Source organism: Micropterus salmoides, unplaced genomic scaffold (assembly GCF_014851395.1).
Source record: "Micropterus salmoides isolate LMB-PRFRI ecotype aquatic unplaced genomic scaffold, ASM1485139v1 Ms_hic_scaffold_2, whole genome shotgun sequence".
NCBI classification, from domain to species: Eukaryota; Metazoa; Chordata; class Actinopteri; order Centrarchiformes; family Centrarchidae; genus Micropterus; species Micropterus salmoides.
In genome coordinates, this window is record NW_024041150.1 from 15,933,049 (window position 1) to 15,946,900 (window position 13,852).

Consider the following 13,852-nt stretch of genomic DNA (forward strand, 5'->3'; position numbering starts at 1 on the left):
ATCGTTGGACCTTTTCAGGCTGAAGATGGAATGAAACTTAACTCCAAAACTTACATCCAGTTTCTGGAATTTACTTCCTTCAAGCAGTGGTGCAGGAAGAAGTCTTCAGCATTCAAGAAGGAAATGATCTTTATGCAGGACAATGCTCCATCACAAGCCTCCAAGTACTCCACTGCTAGTCTAGACAGCAAGGGCCTCAAAGATGCTCAAATAAAGACCTGGGCCCCTTCCTAACCTGACTTGAATCCTATTGAGAACTTGTGGGCCTTTCTCAAACATGAGATTTACAGTCAGGGAAGACAAGTAAACTCTTGTGTTGTGTGTCTGTGGTTGCTGCTTCAGCGGACGTTGATGGTGAACAGATCAAGAACTGACAGGCTCTGTGGACTGAAGGCTCATGGCAGTTAATGAAAAGAAGGGCGGCTCACTAAATGCTTTTGAAAGGCCAAAAATGTTATTTGACATTTTGTGTTGATACACTTACTCCAAAAATTGAGAATTCACAAGTAATTTGATAGAAATTATTATTTTAATTTAGTTGCCTAATAATTCCACACACTTAAATCTTCTCCTGAGCAAGACAAAACTCACTTTTCCTTAGTTAAACATTCAGAGCATTGTGTAATTATTCCTGAGGAATACAATTGGCCTAATAATTGTGCATGCAGTGTATATCCAGTAGAGTACAATGCAACAAGTACATGTGAATGTGAGCTGGTCTCAGGAAGCAACTGATCAAACTCTGTTGTACATTCACTTATATACCATCTTTCTGCTCCTCCTTCTATTGTCAATGTGGTGATGATTTCTTTATATTGTTCTATTTTGTCTATTTGCTTATGTTTTCTTTATCTATAGTCCATTGAACTCTCTCAGCCTCCTTAAATATAACAGACACAAGTGCGTAGTGGTAAACTCTATACAATCAAAAGCTTGTGTAGGCCTGTTCTACTTCGTGGCGAGCTGGATGACACTACCTCTGCTGGCCACTAGATGGCTGTAGATAAAAAGAAATGATGGAGAGGGGGGATGGGGGGGCTCTAAAAATTGATTTACAGTTAGGTGTAGATGTTATCACACACACTCATATTGAAAGCAGCCGCATCATAACTGAACTGTCTGTCTCTGTGCCAAATTAATTTGTAATCATAAATTTGATATAGTACCAAAATGATATAGTATAATTGTATTGCACTATAGATACACAGATGAATTGTGTTGGAGTTGACATAAAAAAGACAAATAATGACAGCAATGCAGTGATTAAGTAGAGAATAAACACACATTTCCCGATCGTGTTCAATAATTTACTCATTTAATCTTATGACCGTCCAGATGTACAATGTTGCTGCTATACAAGAGGACGAGGAATCACTTGGTAGCAGTAGTAAGACACTCCCCTTATCTCCCCAACCTCCTGCACCCCAACATCTGCCGCCATCACGCCATGCTCCTGTGCCTCAGTCTCCAGCCACAGCAGCCTGGCATCAGGGTCCTCATCGGAGAACTGGAGCAGAGATCCTGAGCTCCGCAACACCTTCAAGCACTGCTTCAGCACCAGACCGGCCTTCCTTTCCCCTTCCTTAGACCTCAACAAGGCGTCTGTGGTGCCCTTGTCCACTATAAGGTCCACGCTGCTAGAACCATAGTGCTTGTGAAGCTGTGTGCAGTCCAGCTCTACAAACTCAAGCAGAGAAGAAAGATTGTGAGGTTGAATGGCTTTGGCTTGGATGTGTTCCTGCATTAGTCGCACAGCTATGGGGGAAATGTCAGCGCAAGTGACCTGGACCGGGATGGGAGAGTGTCTGTAAACACAGGGCCCTAGAGCAGACGTGCCACAACCCATATCCAGGACTTGGAGCAGAGCATCTGTGTGGGACTTGGTCTGCAAAAGGGGCATGATGAAGTCTCGGACAGCATCAAAGCTAAAGAACCACTCAAAGTTTTTGAAGGTGGATGTCCTGCTGCTGCTCTCAGTGTAGAAGCGGTCCCAGGTTGCTTTCTTATCCATGTTTTCAATCAGTTCAGCTAGACAGAAACACAGACAGAGGGGTTATCAAGAGTTAGTAAATTACATCAACATTAGCATGTCCTTCTGGAGGCTGTAGTTTATGGTGCTGTTGAATTGAATGAATCATTTTCTGACCTCAGCCCTTTCAATTTTAATTTGTTTCCTCCGTGTTAAACCTAATGTGTTAGAACATTGTTTAAGCAGACTGACCAGCCATTCAGGAGACAGGGGCCAAACACATCTCTGTAACTTATAATGCTCAAACTACATCCTCCAAAATGAAAGTTGAATCAAACTGTTACGTATGCTAAACACAAAAGTCCCTAAGGAACGTTAAGACAACAGTACACACACCTGCACAGAAGTTTAGTTGCCTTTAAGTAAAATGAGCACTTCCTAACGTTATGTTAAGGTGTCGTCTGTCCACCTTACCTCAGCATTACGTTGTAGCTAACCGACTAAAGCTGGCCGACTAGCTAACTCAGTTCACTGCAGTGGTACTGCAATGTGTTAGTTAGCGTGCAACACGGCTATCTAAAATTAGATAATAGTTCAAGGTTTAAACGTACTTGTAAGAGAGGAGTGATTCCGTGCGCAAGCTGCAACTATTCTCCTGCCTGACAACGTCAACGACTTTGAAAACGGAGACATTTTCCCTCAGTTTGTCACTCTCGTCTGTCCAGCCGAAGAGCTCTCACTCCGCCCGGATTATTTTGGGATACCAACAGCGTTCATGAAAACGGTACCGAGAAGGCATCTGCTGCCGTAGACTACGATCTTTGATCAGGGTCGTGCAGCAAAGACGCGACTGCGCATGTGTGAGTGCAGGTGTTCTGGTCATTGCAGTACGCCAAGTGCTTCGCTGCTAGTGTGAAAAATTTGAGTAGGAGCATTGTAAACACTAAAGCACGTTGCTTCTGTTCGCGTGTTTCGTACAGCTACAAAACAGTTCAAAATATAAATATGCTTATTAAAAAAACACTCGATTTAATAATTTGCAGAATATTTCAAATTTTAATAATCACTCGTTTAAGTCATTTAACAACAACAAATGCATAAACAGTCACTGGTTTCAACTTTTAAAATGCGAGTTTCCTGCTTTTCCTTGTTTCATATCCGTGCAAATTGAATATCCTTTGGTTCTGGACTCCTGGTCTGACAAAAAGAGCAAGTTGTAATTGTCCGCTATTTCTCAATGATTCAAAATAAAGGCTGGAAAGCAAATGTCCAACTGCTTGAAGTAGGCTGCAGAGGGTTTGTAGCCATATCAACTTCAAGGATACTGCAGGAGATGGTGGTGGTGGGAAGGCCCGCCAGACAGCGGTCAAAGACCTCTCCAGAGCTGCTGAAAATGGCAGTCAGTGGCTCTGTATGAAGAGAAAGGCCTCTACCTGGGCGCTCAAGTGAATTGATGGTATCCAGGGGGTGAGGCCACAACACTGGGCATCACTGCTGAACCATCTGGAGGTGTCCTGGGCCTATCAGCGAAACATCAAGGAAAGAGGGCGACTAGTTGATAACCTAAAAGATGCCATCCCCCCCTTTGACCATCCCGCAGTCTAGGCAGCAGGTCTCAGGTGTGCAATTAAGGGATATTAACATCTAGTCCTACATGACAGAATGATTCAAAATAAGCGATTAATTCATAATGTAAATAATCATTTGTTGCAGCCCTAAAACTTCAACCTGACTCTTTACATAAAAACATGACACAAGAAATAAGATGTAAATCCCTTTAATAAAACTCAATGAAACGCAGTGTAACAAAGGAAAAGAATCCAACATAAAGCAAGTAGATAACATTTACAACCACAAAAAAAACCTGTACAACTCTAAATGCCTGGAGTCACTTATATTTTTCCAAAGATTTTTTTTAATTAACCATTTTGAGATGACTGAGGGTAAAAGTTTGGGCGAGAGGGGTAAGGGAGGCATGTAATGTGATTTTCTCTTTTATTTTTTCAAATACATGAGTGTAATCTAATACACAAATGTATGCTTCATCAACGTGGCTGCTGAAGTTTGTTGTTTTTTTTTTAATCTGAGGTGGGCTGTGGCCAGCAGTGTTATTTGTACAAGATGTCGTAATGGCCAGGTCTATACAGGAGGAAGATGCGTGGGTCGCCGCCTTCAGGGAAGACGTGGTGATTGACTGTTCCTCCCTCTCCTCTATCCATGTACTCCACCAGGATGGATACGTTCAGGGCCTGGGCTAAGGCGATGATGTGAATGTGGTCACTTTCTTTAGACATTGGCTCTACCTCCTTCAGAAAGAACAAAAACAAGCACATGAGTTTGTTTTCACAGAACAACTTAAATGGTTAAGCAACAAAAAGCTATTATGCACACAGAACAAGCCCAATCTCTTTTAGTAGAGCTGTCCTGTGAATCTATTAAACAAACAGCCATCAGCTTAAAAGGGAGCAGCTTCATAAAGGCACACTGAATAAAGCTGGTGATAGTGCTGCACGGTATACCAATACCAGAAAGGCAGTTGAATAAGTGATATCTGGTTGCAAATAACATTTAAACTTTCATTTACACTACAGATTTTCCCAACCAGCCGAGGAACTGGCCAGGGATGGAATGAATGGTAGACAATTTGTTTCTCAGTACCTAGAGGTTCGTTAAATTTGATCAAAGTGAAAAGAAAAAAAAACCCAAACACCTGCTGACAGAACTCCTTGACAGAGCGTCCTCCCTCTATGAAGTGCTGAAAGAAGCCGTGCTCTCGCTGCAGGTAGCCTGAGGTGAGCAGCCGCAGGTACACGACCACGTAGTCCGACACGTTCTGGTCGTTGAAGGAGCTCAGCAGCTCCTGCAGGCTCGGCTGTTTCTCACACAGTTCAATCAGGTCCATGAACTTGGAGGAAAGACATGATTTACATCATTAGATTGATAGCTACGTGTCCAGCTTGCCAACTTACTACCCGGCTGGCCAAATCTAGTGTGTCTGGTCTGTTCCAGCTGACCAAATACATCATGTGCTTTGGCAGATGACCATGCAGAGTTGGCAGGGCAATGAGCAAACTACTGCTAATTCTGATAACTGAACTCACACAGCACCACACGCTTAATCCAACAGGATACAACACACACTATACATACTGTAGGAGTGAAAACATTTTTACAGCTTTGATTTTCGATCAGAATAAGTGAATGAAAGCATTTTTGAAAGCTACTTTACAGCAGCAACACAAAAACACCTAAACATTTATGTTAACTTAAATAAACCAAATCATCATAAAATATTTGCTCCTTCAGTAAAGTCCTCATTTTGGTTTGTCAGTTAGCAATAACCAACTCACAGTATTGTGAAAGTCTTCAATGGTAAACTCAGTGAAGCCCTCGTTAACCAGATCCAGTTTACTTTTAGATGCAACTGCTTTGAACCTGAAGAGACAAAAAAAAAACAGCATGTGAATATTATGGCTGCCATAGTGTATGTTAGATTGTACGTATAATGAAAAACAGTGCAGTGTAACAAACAACACAACACTAAATGTTAGGTGACATACATAACTGTCTAGCTAGGTACTGTTCATACATGTGACAGATTTGAATAAAACTCCACGAGAGGACAAAACTGTGCCAAAACATACTTTAAAATACTGATATGATCCTTAAATAGTCCAAGATGATGGTGTGAACTGTGTGCAGTGGCTGATCCTACAGCAAAAACAGTAGTAAGGGAGACAGCAGTCACCCAAACCAGATTCAAACCTGGGTCTACAGGGTACCAAACACGCAACTTGACCGCAATGCCACAGAGCCAGGCTCGGTGGTGCGCCAGTCAAAGCGCATACTCGACCGCGGTGACGGTACTCCATCACACACTCACTTCTGAAGTTCTTTGCTGTCATCTAGCAGGGACTCGAGATGTGCGAAGCCGAAAGCTCTGTAGAAACAATTCCCATCTGGCCGTGTCTTACGAATGTACGAGTATTTTTTGTGTAGGTCCTGCAACAAAACAAACAAAAAAACAACAACACTGATATCATTCAGTAAAAACAAACGTAAAAACTGTAGCCAGTGTGTAAGCAGCAGTCATGTGACTCTGGATAAACTGACACCCTGTACTGTGGAAGAACAAAAAAAAAAACAAAAAAAAACACCCTACTGTGGGTGCAGTAAACTGAGAGCAGTGATGCGGTTTGACTCACCTTGATCTTGAGCTGATAAACCGTGTCATCATCAGCGTACTCCCTCTGCAGCACCGACAGCTCCTGTCTGTCCGACACTAAGGGGTTACTGTTGGCTATCTAAACACCCCCCAAAAAAAGAAGCATTAGTGCATGTACTGTAAGCAACTTAAAGATGACTTAATATGCTTTTCCTTATTTTCTGTCATATATATGATGTTACAATGTCCGACGTTCATAATAAAATCAACAAATATACAAATAAAGAGGTAAAAGACCGCCCTGCTCATCGTGCTTTCTGCAGCCCTGCCACAGTGCACAGATTGTAGAGACAGGTCTGGCAATGCTTGACAATTGTGCAAGTCTTGATGGACAGATGGCTCTACTTGTTGCAAAAGTAACTGCTAACAAGGGGTGCAACAGATCTCAAAACTCACAGTTTAGATATTTCAACACTAGGGATGTAACAATACCACAGATTAAGTAGTCGATACCAATACCAATTACATTCCACAATTCCCATTACCCAATTTGATACCACAATAAAAAACAAATCCCATGTACTTACACAATAAAAACATTTGAACATTAGAAAGACCAACTAACAGCTGTGAAAGAAGTGAGGGGATGTCCAGGTCAGATGGGAGGTGGTTTGATGTCGATATATTTAGAAATGAGGAAGCTGTTGAAATTACAACCTTGCAATGTGCATAATTAATTAAGTAATTAATTTTCTGAACTTTTGTTTTACAAACTCACAGGTGTAAAATGTTTAAGGAGGGTCGTTATATTGGTCTGAGATTTCGAGGTGGGGGCTACCGATTGAAATGGATTGTATCACACTTATAAGAACTTCCCTAACTCAGCCTACAGTGACAGGCGCGTTGACAGATATTCATCTGTCGTGATTTTGATTTGATCGGAATTGTGAAAAGTCTACCAACTTGGATCCCCGGTACCTGTGGTACTGTAGAAAAACAGGTACCGTCGCGGTTTTAGAATTTAGGAATCAACTTTGTCCTCAAGTATACGGTGATTCACTTCTTACCGGGGTCCATCGCCACAGTGACCTAACGCAGGGTATATCATGGCTCACAATGAGGCGGAGTTGGTAACATCCTGATCACATGCACACACATACATGTGCACTGTGCCTTCAAGTGGCTCAAGCAAAGACTTTTTACAAGCAGCATATTCTGATGATTATATGATTATGATTATACAATTATCACGTTAATGCATTTTTTTTGTTTTTTTTTGTTTTTTTTTTAAAGGTACCATAAGCCTTAAACAGCAAGACCTCAAATCAAATATAACATCAGCTCTAGTTTTCATTTTAAGGTCACAGCGTCCTCTTGCAGTGTAGATGATGTGAATGGGTATTAAATGTTGATGGGGAACTTTCTTTAGTGGGCCTAGTAGTATATGTTCTTACTGAAGCACGTCACGTGACATGGTTAAGCTCTGTTTGAGACCGAACATCAAACACTAGGGTTGTGAGGAGGGCTGAGACGATTCATCGATTAATTTGATTATTAAAATGCATCGGCGCAAATTCTTTTCATCGAGGCTTCGTTTAATCCTTATAACTATATAGCGCACTCTTTCGCACGGACATTTATGACTGTCGCAAATCGCACTTACGCTGTGTGAACACGGCGTGATTATGATGGCGCTGTTTGCAAAGTGGAGGGAGAGAGAGAAAATTGCGAGGGACGAAGAATAAAGTGTCGCATTATTTCAAGCTAAAAGAAAAACAACAACTCTGTAATGTTACAGTCTGTCCACCATAAAACAAAAGCGGACCACGGACGGACGGGGGCTATTCACAAGATCGAGATGAGATTTTAACATTAGTTTTAAGAAATCTTCAATGCTGAATTATATGAACATTTTGAGCATTAAACACTTAATTTTACACAATTGTTGCAATTTCTGCCTTTTCTGCATCAATGTATGGTGGAAATGTCTTTTTTCATGTAAAGGGAAATCCAAAATTCAGGTGGCAGGTAATGGAATATAATGCAGTAAGACTGTGTTGCTTTCTGATCTCCTGTAGATGAACTTTTCTCATTTAATATCATCCCTGCTGTGTCGACACACATGCAGGAGTGATTTACACTTCACTCCTCTTTTGTGTCTTTCTTTGGGGAAGTAGCATCTTCAAATGTGATTGTGGCACTCAGTAATTAATTAATTCAGTTAGAAACGCCTGGACATTAATAGCTCCTCTGTGTCAGCAGGTTTTCTGTTCATGTTCAAAATGTTATGCACATTCAAAACACATATCTGTGTTCTGACAGGAGGAGAAAAAAAGTCATAACATTACGAGAAAAAGTCACCATTTAAAGAGAATTCACAACCTACCTGCCCTATACTCTGCTCTGTTACATTACGTTATTGCTCTACTGATGTATTCCCTTTCGACCGCCTGACCGACACAGAACTGTTTGGGACTGTATGTCAGGTTGAGACCAGCAGGTGGAAACTGAAACTAACCGACGACACTTCTGATCAGGCAGAAATCTCACCACAAATCCACACACGTATACAGCACCTCTGACAAAATGCAGCTCCAATCCCAAACAGAGCAAGGTAGCACCCCAGTTTTTAGATGTTTATTTTGCAAAATTCTACCAGCTATGTTACGACTCTGTCACAAGCTGGCAGTGATTCACAGCACGAGAGGGGGTTCACTTGATTACTATCACACGCCAGTGTCGCATCGCTCTACGAATGGATATCATCAATTATACATGTATTTCACTGTGTGAGAAAATTGATGTGTGGAGTGACAGCACAAATGTCAATTAGGTTATAAAGGCACTCCAATCGGTAAAAAACTTGGTAGCCTGTTAGTTTCAAACAGATGCTGTGGAGATTTTGCAAACACAGAGCAGGTAAAGCAACAGTAAACAGTGCAGATGTTTGTTTCGGTTGTTTGATAGACTACGTCTTTAACAAGCCGGCATTCGGTTCACCTGCTGCCGTGATAACAGATCGCAGGTGGAAAACTCCAGAAAAAGGGAGAGTTCTAATGTCTTTTGTCCGAATTTATAAAACATACTACTGATGGAGAAGGTGAAGCAGACAGGGGGAGCGAGGGACAGAGAGAGGAGGGGCAAGCCGGTGTGTTTGCAGTGAGAGACCAGAGGTCTAGGTGTGTGTGAGTGTGTCTGAGTTTGGGGACGATGTAAACGATGCCATCGTCCATCGGCCCCTAATGGGGACAATTAACAATAAATGTATTGCAACAGTAGGATATTAAAATACTATAATACTATTTAATAAGGGACAATTCACAATGAATGCATTGTTGCAATACATATATCGTAGATTATCCTCTATTAAACAGGTTGTCAGCTACTTGACAGCCTCAATATGCTGCTTAACACACAGTATAAGTGGGTCTGAAGGAGGCTACTCTCACATGTGTGCAGATCCTTGTTTACAAAGCCTGACCGGACATAACATCATTTTTTTCGGAATATCTGACTCCGCCCACACAGCCATAACATCTACAACGTGCTGGCGTCTTGCATCTGCCAATGTGGTTGAACTTCAGAGAGTTTGTCGAAGTGATGAATGGTAGTGCACCGACTTCGACATGACAGCGTGTGTGTGCAGGAGCCGCTAAGCCCCGCCCTCGCCTAAACACAGACAGAGAGGCCCAGAAGCAGCGCTTAAAAACACCAAAACACAGCAGCGTTGTTTATCTGTTTGTTTGGCTTAAGTGCAGTGGGCAAAAATGCTCATAATGCAAAGGAAACCCCGGTTTTTATAAAAGGCATCACCATTTGGGCAGATTCCATGATATTCCAAGTTGTAGCCTACAGCTGATTCCATTTTTATTGTCAGATCCCGTTACGCTGTCCACGAATTCTGCATCTTTCAGGGGGCAGGTTTCGTTTTGAGGGGGCGGGCCGCCAATCAAAATAATGGTAGGGGATACACTGCACTTTTAAGTTTGGAACATTTTGAGTGTGTTAAAGAAATGAACAATGCTGAACAACTCCCCTTTTATGTGAACGCGCTCATGGTTGGATTGGAAAACCCTGGGTTGACTGAGTTGATTGCCAGCGTCGTGTGGAAGATTAGCGTGATTGCAATTCTTAGGTTTAGTGAAACAAAAAGATATGGGTTTGTTGAACTTGCTTCACAGTACAGGCCCCTGGTTAAATATGGGTTCTACTTTTAAAAATATCAAATTTGGTGTTGACAGGTAGCATATGAAGGGTTCAGCTGTGTGCACACATCTGCTGAGTTTTCTGGATGTTTAATTGTATAAGTGCCAAGAATACCTTTGCTCCGAGGCAGAATAATGGCAGGCCATCTTTTATGTCACCATACAAATTAAAAATGACCCTTGCCAATAAAAAAGGGATTTCTCACCTCTTGCTGAATTCTGTCCTGTTGAGCAATTATGGCCTCGTCATATGCGAGGCAGTTCCCTCCTGTAAAAGAAGGAGGAAAGATCAATTTGTCATAAAGGTGTAAATACTCCAAAGGGGGAGTGATAGGCCACCATGATGGCAGAGTTTGTTCAAGCTCAGTTGCCAGTGACGACTCTATATGAATCCTTTAATTAACAGTGTTAATATGTGGCATCTGGATTTAAACATCTGTATCAAATTAGGGCTGCTATACTGCTATTTATATACAGCAAATGCAGTAGCAAACAGTAGAAAAGTGCACTATTAAATAAGGATACCAGTGTGATTCCAGCTGAATAACGCTAGAGGTGTATGTGTACACACGAACTAACCTGCTTTCCTACAAGAGAAACCTTTGTTACAGGTGTTATATGCACCTATGGACAACGCAGCTGGATTATCATGTGACACGATCCACTAGGGGTGGGAATCACCAGAGGCCCCACGATAGGATATTATCACGATATTTATGTTGCGATTCGATTTTATATATATTGAGATATATTGCAATTTATGACCTTTTTCCAACTTCCAATTAGGTCCCTAAAGTCAAACTTTGTCAACATCTGTTTATCTAAAAAAGATAAATTTCTCTGTTTGTTCACTTTTTCAGTCCTCTATATGGTCCTGTTAAGTTTTCTAGTGGACTAAAAAGCAATAGATTTTATTATTCTAGTACCAAAAAAACTCCCTTCTGCAATTTATATAATAAAATATCGATACTTGGCATCCGTGTATTGATACAGTATTGCCATGGCAAATATCACGATACTATGATGTATAAATTTTTTCCCCCACCCCTACTATCCACACAAAATGCGACAAGGTTTGGCAATTTTTATCATAATCAAGCCACAACTGACCCCAGAATGGAACTAATTTAATTCATGTTGCATAGGAAGAAAGCTCAGAAACGACTGTGTTTCTTGAGGGAGCTTACGAGGGCCAAATTCCCGTGCCAAGTTCCTGTCAGCTTTTCCAGAGGAGCAACAGAAAGCATCCTGACTGGAAACATCACAAACTGGCATGGGATGTGCACGGCCCAGGACCGAAGGGCTCTGCAGCGGGTGATTAAAACAGCTCAGAAGATCATTGGGACCCATCTCCCCGAGCATCAGTGATATCGGTGAGGTGAGGTGCCTATGCAGAGCCCAAAGGATACTAAAGGACAGTAGCCACCCAGCCACAGCCTGTTCACCCTGCTGCATTCTGGGAGGAGATATAGAAGTTTCTGCTGCCGCACGACCAGACTGCAGAGCAGCTTTTCCCCCCAAGCTATCAGACTCTTAGGCCCAATCCCAATGTCCACCCTCACAGACTTTGAGGCACGTTCCCGGGAAGTCCGTGAGTGCTCAGGGCTGTCCCGCTGTCAAATGGTCAAGTGCGCGAGGGCTCTCTCACGGACATTTTGAGCCCTTTATAGACACTTTTCGTAAGTCCGCATTTCTGCAGACTTTGGCTGAGGGAATGGCCCACAGCTCATAGTGGTATGACGTAAAACACAGGGGTTACCCATAGACTGTATGGGGTAACCAGGGGAAGCCTGGAAGCGAGATAAATATCACGGCAAATCCGCGTATTAAGAGAAGAAGAAAACAGCAAACAAACAAGCATCGACACCAACGCTGATGTCAACATTGTTAAAAGTTTTCTTAACTTAAGATGCTGCATAGAACACATTAAGTAAGAGAAATGCAACAACCTTATGACAAGTTAAGTTTATTCAAAAATTTATGTTTGTCAAGTTTTCGCTTGATGATGCTATTTGACCCACAATAGTGTACTGATTAATTACAAATATTTATATTAATATTTATAAATATTAAACTCTTATTCATGCTCAGCAGGCTCCAGTGATGATAGTTTATTTCTGTTTACCATTTTTCATTGATTCTTTATTAATGTATATTGTCTGCTATGTAGCAGAAGGGGGGTTACAAACTCAATTTCTCTCTATAACTTGTTACATTGTGATAATAAACCTAGCTAGCTATAGTACACGTATCAACTGTTGTAAATCTGGTTGTAACGTTACTGTTTTGGTAATACAAACAGGTTACCGAACCACCTGTGCAGAAAAGATGCAGCTCCCACAGAAGCTGCATCCCCGGTGTGTGCTTGGCATTAAAAAGCGACAGGTGCAAAAAAGCCAATGATAGGGTGATGTATTAAAAATAAAACGACGGCATTCACGAAGATAGCGCGGTTTTCTCTTCCTGTTTAAAATATCTGCAGTCACCACAAGCAACCTCACAGACCCTTCCAAACCACAGTCAGCAATTCACATGAAAACAAGTTAATCCATAACACCAGCTAACGTCAGTCAGCTAAAGTTGGCTAGCTCGACCTGTGCGAAAACAAAACAAATTCAATAACAGCGTTTTAGCTGCCGCACATGGGAATGCCCCGTCTTTAATATTTAGCCTGTATTTTCAATATTTCGTTCAGTCAAAACTACAGGACTGTCTCTCACTGTTGTCCCGTATCAGTAACTAAACAAGCGTTTTTTCTTTGTGTAGCAATGGTAGCTAGCTAAGGTTAGCCCACAAGCACTGGCCTGTCTCCCCCTTGTCGCTGCATGTCAACCACCTTTACCGCGGCGGGGACACCGGCTGAAAGGCCGAGCAGACCCTCGTATGGACGCGGGCTTCACTTGCAAGATAAATAGCCGCGTTGTTTGTTTGGTATCGTGTATTGTGACTGTTTTTCTCACCCTCCATCTCTCCCTGTGATGATTCCTGCTGCTCCTCCGCCATCTTAGCCGTCGAGATCTGTTTCCTCCTTCTGCATGACCTCATTCATTACACACATCCGGGCAGAGCCACATTTGTTTGTCTTTTTAAAAACAACATCAGCATGCCTTTTCATGTTAAGGGCCCTATAAACAAGATTCGTTTGTTAGCCAAGCTATCAAACTAAAGCGGACCAACCCCCACTGTTTCATTGGATACCAGGGCTGGATTTCCACCCATGCGCCACAAGGGCCCAGACCCTATTAGGGGCCTCCAAGGTCAAACACTCACTGCCATCTTTGGCATGGTAGGTCTAATTGCTTTGTGGCAATTTGAGTAATCGCCCATTAGTTTGGCAAAAGCACAGTGTAAACTAAAGTTATAAGAGCCACGAGGTGTCTTCTCCATTATATCCATCCTGTCTCATATGGTCCTGTGTCAAAATGTGGTTGGAATAGCCTACCTTTAATTTCCTTAGTTGATGTTGTGCTTACATGGTGCTAATTTTTGAAGAAATTTATACCACAAAACTAA

At 42.0% G+C, this 13,852-nt stretch overlaps 2 protein-coding genes across 4 annotated transcripts; both read right to left on the bottom strand.

Annotated features, from left to right (window-relative positions):
- Positions 1-1,293: 1,293 nt before the first annotated feature.
- cskmt (citrate synthase lysine methyltransferase) lies at positions 1,294-2,710 on the bottom strand. Of its 3 annotated transcripts, none has more exons than XM_038731465.1 (2): positions 2,581-2,710; positions 1,294-2,028 (listed from the first exon to the last, which is right to left on the bottom strand). In XM_038731465.1, exons 1-2 carry the CDS (start codon positions 2,660-2,662, stop codon positions 1,352-1,354), a joined length of 759 nt encoding a protein of 252 aa, XP_038587393.1. In that variant the 5' UTR covers positions 2,663-2,710; the 3' UTR covers positions 1,294-1,351. The 3 variants fall into 3 exon arrangements, with proteins under 3 accessions (XP_038587393.1, XP_038587394.1, XP_038587395.1); XM_038731466.1 differs by lacking the exon at positions 2,581-2,710 and adding an exon at positions 2,444-2,544; XM_038731467.1 differs by lacking the exon at positions 2,581-2,710 and adding an exon at positions 2,366-2,543.
- A 1,020-nt stretch (positions 2,711-3,730) lies between these two features.
- On the bottom strand, positions 3,731-13,448 carry otub1b (OTU deubiquitinase, ubiquitin aldehyde binding 1b). Its single transcript, XM_038731463.1, has 7 exons — positions 13,300-13,448; positions 10,546-10,607; positions 6,175-6,273; positions 5,853-5,971; positions 5,320-5,404; positions 4,680-4,874; positions 3,731-4,275 (listed from the first exon to the last, which is right to left on the bottom strand). The coding sequence occupies exons 1-7, from the start codon at positions 13,382-13,384 to the stop codon at positions 4,078-4,080; spliced, it is 843 nt and encodes a 280-aa protein (XP_038587391.1). The 5' UTR covers positions 13,385-13,448; the 3' UTR covers positions 3,731-4,077.
- Between the last annotated feature and the right edge of the window lie 404 nt (positions 13,449-13,852).